The sequence below is a fragment of the Cydia pomonella genome, chromosome 26, assembly GCF_033807575.1.
Source record: "Cydia pomonella isolate Wapato2018A chromosome 26, ilCydPomo1, whole genome shotgun sequence".
NCBI classification, from domain to species: Eukaryota; Metazoa; Arthropoda; class Insecta; order Lepidoptera; family Tortricidae; genus Cydia; species Cydia pomonella.
Window position 1 is genome coordinate 10,620,319 of NC_084728.1, and position 7,526 is coordinate 10,627,844.

The window sequence follows — 7,526 nt, forward strand, 5'->3', positions numbered from 1 at the left end:
TTACTCTGCTTGACGGTATTAAACAAGTGTATCTTAAAGTTGTCCCCTTTAAACCAGTGCATGAGACCAGTAGTTGAACAGCTGTTTTGTTCAATATCCGGAACATTAAACAGTACCTTAAAGTTACCCCAATGAACCAAATCAGTCCAGTAGTTGAACAGTTGTTGAGTAGTTGAACTGCTATGTAACTAAACTAGAGAGTACCTTAAAGTTGCCCCCATTGAGCCAATGCACCAGCGCATCCAGTAGTTGAGCAGCTATGTCGTGTTCAATCTCTGGTTCCCGTCGCACTAGGGCGGGTAGTTGTTCGCCCAGTTGCTGCCGCAGACGGAGGTCCGGCTTTACCATAAGCGGTAGCGCCGCCTCTAGTGATGTTGGTTGGGGGAAGTGGGCCATCTGTGGACAATTAATTAGGTTTAGGCATAAAGTAAGAATATATATAGTATGTCCTTAAAATACGTCCAAAAGGCACTGTGAATGTCATCTCGCTTTGTGTGGTAGCGCACAGCACAGCGGATCTCATTCCAGATCTAGAGCAGAACCCAAATGAGGAAGTATCTCCACCTTATAACACTAGACCCTACTCATAGTGTTGTGTCTGCCGGTGAGTAAGGTTGCCAGAGCTCAACGAGGGTGTGGAGTGTTAGGGTCGGCAACGCGCATGTAACGCCTGTGGAGTTGCAGGCGTCCATAGGCTACGGAGGCTGCATAGCACCAGGCGGGCCGTATGCTTGTTTGCCACCACGTAGTAAAAAAAAAAAAGAAGCCTAATGCTCTAAGCGAGACCCCATACTATATCAATCAATCGTTTATTGATAACAAGTGTTACACGTCATTTAACATTTTCTGTTAACAATTACTTATATCATTATTCATTCAAGAATCAACTTACATTATCAAATTAAATTATTGAGCATCATTAAATTGTAAAATATAGAATTATGTCACAGGCATTGGGAATATTATATTAATCTATTCTATTTACAAATTCATCTACCGAGTAAAACGCTTTTTCTAATAAGTACTCCTTGAGCTTGGTTATGAATATGGTGTCAGACATTTCAACTAGTTTCAAATCATTGGGCAACCGGTTGTAAATTTTGGGACCTATATACCACACACATGGCTCTGATTTTTTCAGTCGCTTCGCACAATTCCTACGCACAACTTTTGCCACTTCTAATATATAAAGACCTGGAATGGTTATTACTCTTAATGTCCGAAAAAGGTTGCGGGCAGGCGTATCCCACGGCACCCTATAGTCTGTATCTTTTATTATTATTATAAGCCTTTTTGACAGATGCCGTTCAATACTCGTAAATTTCGTTCTTATTCCACTGTTGCTCATCTGGTTGCCAATTGGCAAAGGCCTCCTCCAGTCTTCTCCATTCTTGTCTGTCTGTGGCTACTCTGCACCAAGTTAAACCTGCCACCTCTCTTATGTCGTCAACCCATCTTTTTTGGGGCCTGCATTGCTTTCTGTTTCCTATTCGTGGATACCATAGGCTGACTATTTTGCTCCACTTGTCTTTTCCTCGGACTATGTGACCTGCCCATTTCCGCTTCTGCCTTTTGATCTTTCTGGTTATGTCCTGCACTTTTGTTTTCTTTCTGATGATGGTGTTTTTAACTTTGTCTGCTCGCCTTAGTCCTATCATACTCCTTTCCATCGCTCGTTGGCAAGTGGCCAGTTTTTCAGTGTTTTCTGTTGTTAAGCTCCAAGTTTCGCTTCCATATACTAGAACTGGCAAAATGCAGATGTTAAGCAGTTTCGATTTTGTTGCGATGTGGAGACTTTTGTCTTTCATCACTTCTTTCAGGTTCCTAGCACAGGACTCATAGTCTATAGCATCTCCTGAGCGTCGGCGTCTAGTCAAGTCTAAGGCTGCTCCTCAACGCAACTGTGGCGCAACATCGAAGCGACTCATTTCCCCAGCGCTTCAAAAGTAATGGCAACCATTTCCTCCAATATTAAGTTTGAGTAACTATGCATTGAATTATATTTATTATTATTTAGATTTAAATATATATTTAATAACATTAAATTTGAATCCAATTGCTATGATTTTGTTTGATACTTTACAGTTAGTATAGGTAAAAAACTTAAGTAAGTCACCTGTTGTATGTAGTTGTGACGTGTTCTAATAGACACTTGTTTTGTTTGTGTGTCTTTTAAACATGTATTATCTATTCGAACACGTCACAACTACATACAACAGGTGACTTACTTAAGTTTTTTACCTATATTTTCCTTGTGTTGGTGTGGTGAAAAATTTTGTGTTTCACTCAGTGGCAATATTCGTTTAACCCGTCTTAAACACCTTAAATACCGTGCCTTAAATAAACGCATGCTCAAGATTCCACTTCTCGCACCACTCGCTACGCTCGAGGTTCAATTTCGGAATCTTTCGCTTGCTCAGATATAAATATTAGCGCGAGGGGTTAACAATAACTTTGCACCCTTGTTAAACAAATAAAATATAAATACCTTGTTGTGCTAATCAATCGTCGGCGACCTTTGTCGTAACGCAAACTGTCCAAGTCTCTTCAGCTCTCATCTCACTCACACACTCTGCTGCTCACACTTTGCTAGCACTTTTACAGTTTAACACTTTAACATTAACTGAGCACTTCACACTGGCAGTGCTAAGGCACTTTTCACATGGTTTTGTTACCTGTAAACAAAGAGAAAAAACATTTTTAATAATTTTAATAACAAATCTTCCGTGAGAAACAGACATATTAAATATATTAAAACGGGTCAGTGACCCAAAAATCAAAATCAAATCAAAATCTTATTAATGTTTACCAGTAACAATTTTTTCATATAAGAAATATCTGGTGGAACTCAAACTAGGCTAAACCTGTATCTTGGGGCCCTGGAGCGCAAAGCAAGTTTAACATTAAGATTAATATGCTATACTCATACTTGACAAAATAATTCAGTTCTAATAATCCACCTGATAAGCGATTTTTTGCTAATATTATCCTCATTCCATAGTCAGTAGATTAGGAAAGTTATTTAAATAAATTTCCTGTTCTAATCATACAAGGAACTATAATTTAATATTCTTTATTTAAACACCTTAATATTACTTTATTTAAGCTGTTGTTGTTATTGGTATCCTTACTAATATTCTAAAACTAGCGACCCGCCCCGGCTTTGCACGGGTTACACAAAACCTTATCAAATTATACACCTAAACGTCCCTCAAGAATCACTCTATTGATAGGTGAAAACTGCATGAAAATCCGTTCAGTAATTTTTAAGTTTATTGCGTAGATACAGACAGACAGATGCGGCGGGAGATTTTATTTTATAAGGTGTAGTGATAACTGTCTGTCTGTTACTGTTATAGCTAAACTTCTTAACACAATTTTGAAGAAATTTGGCATGCACACTCATATTTCTTCCCAACAAATTCTCCAGGTTAAATTTAATCTGACAGCAGAGTTTTGAGATCTTGTGGCGCTTTTTTAGATCATACTATGGTTTCCAAATATTAAATTCAATTGTGAGCCCTCCTCTTGTAACTCAATTGATTCGAATCCTGATTTCTTGACTTTCGCTCTATAGAAAAAAATCACGAACATAGGTCTTAGACGCACCATTTCACAATTTTATGCACCAAAGCTAAGAATATAAAAAATTGCTTCTAAAAATGCGCAATTTTTTTTTGATTGAACTCATCAATTACTACTATCAACTAAAAATAACAATTCAAACAAAGATATTCGCGATCCCAGGCACGCACAGCCGTCCTGCTCACGCTCAAGCCCAGTGAGAGTGAGAAAAAACTGAACTCATGGCGCTGTGTTTAGTAATTGACTACCTAATTAACCCTAGCTGAACCACTTTTAAGAAACCATTTGGTTTAAAACATCAAAGGAATGTATAAATAACCATATGTTATTGCCCCTATAAATTATGACATATTTATCTGATAAGATTAAAATCTTCCTGATATAGACTAGTAAATAACATAAACATTAAGTGTTACCAACTTGGATACATTTTGAAATATAATTACTTATTTTATTGCTATAGATAGATATAATCAAGAATATTCAATTCAATGGATGTCATCATCTCCTGTTGCGTGATATAACCTTGAATGATGTCACATTGGAATTGCTGCCTCTTTTTTATGATGGAGGCAAACAAGCAGACAAATCGCCTGATGGTAAGCAAGGACCGTTGCCCATGGACACCTGCAATACCAGAGGAGTTGCAAGTGTGTTGCCGGACTTTAAGATGAAATTGTTCGGGCATTGTAATCTTTTAATATGAGGGTAAGTCGTCCTGGAGCAAATTTGGGGGTAGACAAGAAGCGTTATGGGTTACTTACCGACTAATTCCCACTATGCCTGCCTTACAAGGTGGTTATAATTATTATTATTATTAAAGCTTTATTTGTTCTACAGTCAGTTATTTTTATTTTTTTATCTTTGTTTTGGGGCTGACTGCAGATCCCATCTGCTGGGTGAAAGCCTCCTCACTTTTTCTCCACTCATCCCTGTCTTTGGCTTTTTGGAGCCAGTCTTTTCCTGCGACGGAGTAGATGTCGTCTATCCACTTCTTTTTGGGCCTTCTTCGGAGCCTCCGTCCTGCCGGTCCGGTCCATTTTGTTGTTACTAATGTCCATCTTTTGTCCTTATATCTGGCTACATGACCTGCCCATTGCCATTTTAGATGAAGAGCTTGTTGAAGAGCGTCTGTAAGTTTGGTCTTTTGACGTATTATTTCGCTTCTAATTTTCTGTATTTTCCTTATATTCAATATACTTCTCTCCATAGATCGTTGACAGGTCGTTATAGCTTTACGTACTTTCTTTGTGTATGTCCAAGTTTGGCTTCCGTAAGTTAGATGGTTATAAAGCAAACGTTTAAAAGTTAACTTGCTTGGAGCCTGTCTGATCGTCAGAGGGAGCGAATTCCAGAGACGAATTGCTTGTATGGTGAAGGAAGAAGAGAAAAAACCACTATGGTGAGGTATTACCGAGAGTTTAAGAGTGCGAGAGGAACGTAGTTCACAACCCGGGCGAGGGGTTACAAAGCTAAATCTACATTTTAGGTAACTGGGAGCAGAAGGCTCGAACAGTATTGAAAAAAGCAAACAAAGAATTCTGAGAGTCCTACGCTGACGAAAAGGGAGCTAGTTAAGCTGGCGACGGTAATGAGATATGTGGTCGTACTTGCGCAGACCGAAGATAAAACGTATGCCATTATTGAGCAAGCGATCGAGCCTGTTAAGTGAATTCTGAGAAGTTTTAATATTGTATCAGCTTGAGATACTTTGAAGAGATTTGCCTGTAGAAAACCCTGCAAGAGATCCATTTAGCTATCCTCGCTCAGTACAGCTCTAGTGAACAATATTCTACTGGTTCTACACATCTTTGCACATCTCTGGTTTAAACACAGCCTTATTGGTATTGTAATGAAAGAATGCTCAAATAAAGAAAGCTGTCAACATTTAAATGTGTATAAGTTAATTAGTTTAATTCCCATAACTTTCATACAAACAATGAATGTTCTGTGAGAAAATACATGTGATATTATTTAAATTAAATACCATTGATGAAATATTTCCCTTTTTCTTTAATTGTGTTTAAGTTGTTCTTTAGTTGTGTGTACCATTTGTTGCAGTAGGGGCAACCCCTTCCTAGAGCCAAGCAAAATAAACTGGTAACCAATTCAAAGGGAAAGCAAATCTTGGGGCTGTTTGATAAATAAATGAGCCAGTTAAAGGCTTTTATCTGGGAAGGGATGGTCCGGTCCCTGTTTGCTTTAATTGATGGGCTCTTTTTATGTACATAATTTAAACCATCACTTCCCTATTTAAACAACTATATATAACTATATATATTGAAGATAGGAAGGCGTGGCGCGAGCTTGTGAAGGCCCTTTGCACCTCTGGGGTGCTTTAGGACAACAACATATAACTATATTATTACTTCATGTATAGTAATATGAAACATTAAGGTTTCCCTGGCTGGATTATGAATTCATAGATTAACCATAGACAGTACATCTACATCTAAATGAGATTATCAGAAGCCATACTTTTTTAATATTAGGTACGATATTTTACTCATTAACAACAGAACTATGAAAATGATTGATTGTTTCAATTCATACCAATAAGTAGTGCATATTGTTTACTTATACGTCTGATTGTACGTAGGCACGATATCCGTAGTGATGTCATCGTACCAACGACCAATTGAAGCTAGTTGGAGAAAAATTAACTCGTTTGTTACTGCCGACCGTCGACAATCAGCCTTGTATGACACTACAACACCCATACGAATTAAATGCAAATTTATGCACTATTCCCATGACCTAAATAAAAATATCGTGTAGTTTTGTTTTCTAAATGAGGAGAGCGTTATTTTTAAGGTCACTGTTACTTAAAAACCTTGAATTCATCAACGAAATATGCGGAGATGTCTCGACAAAAGATGTCAAATCAAACAGCAGTGAGATTGGCAAACCGCAACTGCGACCGTTATAAAGCGATTTAACCGATGTAAATACGTAAATAACTCCCCATCCCCAACAGCGATATAATGAGAAAATGAGTCACGAGCAAAACAAAGAATTTGTCAAGTTATCCACCGCAAAAATACCATTTGGAGGAGACATTACCTTTTTCAGAATCTGACCTTTGCGAAGTAACACTTCCTTGCACAAATCAATTTGGAACACAAACACTTGAGACACACGAATATTTATGCACTGTAATCGAAATTTAGGTTCGTATTAGAGTATTTTATAACAATTTTCTCCGCGAAAAAGTCCATCGTTTCAAAATCACTTGTAAAATTCGTGATGTCGCGCATGCCCGACAAAAATTTACATCACGTGACCTGTCATGGCGTCATGAAAGTACATTTTTTTTTCATTCATAAAGTGACATTGGAATAATCTCATACAGCCAGCGCGTTTAAGTAGTGGTTTAACTAAAAATAAAATAAAAATAGTTTATTTACCAAAAATTTTACAAGATTTCCTTAACCTATGACTGCCACACTAGGCTAAGCCTGTGTTGTGGAGTCAGATTGGAAACAATACTAATTTGAATTACATTAACTTAACACGCAAATCGTTAAAAATTTCAAATTACTACTACTACTACTACAATTCTTCACCCCATCTGATTAAATTCTCTACTCAAATCAGGTGATGTGGACTTGATGTGGACGCAAAAATGAAATTGAAAATGAGGTGCGGACGCAAGAATGCCATTTTTAGACGCTAGTAAGCGCGCTTAGGGACATTATTAAAAAATTCGAGCTCTTCAATATCACCATAATCTAAATGTGGACGCTTGATTAGATTGACGCCGATTTAATTTCTTATTAAATTGTCTCGTCTGGGCGTCCATAAATAATCGTCACCCGTCGGCTAAGTATAAATATGTAGAAGCCACAAACCTAGAGAATAAGCCGGATAGTGTGCATTGATCAAAAAAGTGTGTCCACATGAGCAGTCAAAGTGGGCCGTTGCATCTCTTTCAAATAAAT

At 37.6% G+C, this 7,526-nt stretch overlaps 1 protein-coding gene across 1 annotated transcript in view; it reads right to left on the reverse strand.

Annotated features, from left to right (window-relative positions):
- LOC133532075 (CLIP-associating protein) overlaps nt 1–6,955 on the reverse strand; it is a 102,096-nt gene extending 95,141 nt beyond the window's left edge. Inside the window, exons 1-3 of the mRNA XM_061870568.1 lie at nt 6,649–6,955; nt 2,489–2,675; nt 205–396 (exon numbers count right to left, since the gene is read on the reverse strand). Coding sequence (XP_061726552.1) covers nt 205–396 — 192 coding nt within the window. The 5' untranslated portion in view covers nt 2,489–2,675; nt 6,649–6,955. The remainder of the gene's footprint in view (nt 1–204; nt 397–2,488; nt 2,676–6,648) is intronic.
- Nucleotides 6,956–7,526: the final 571 nt, after the last annotated feature.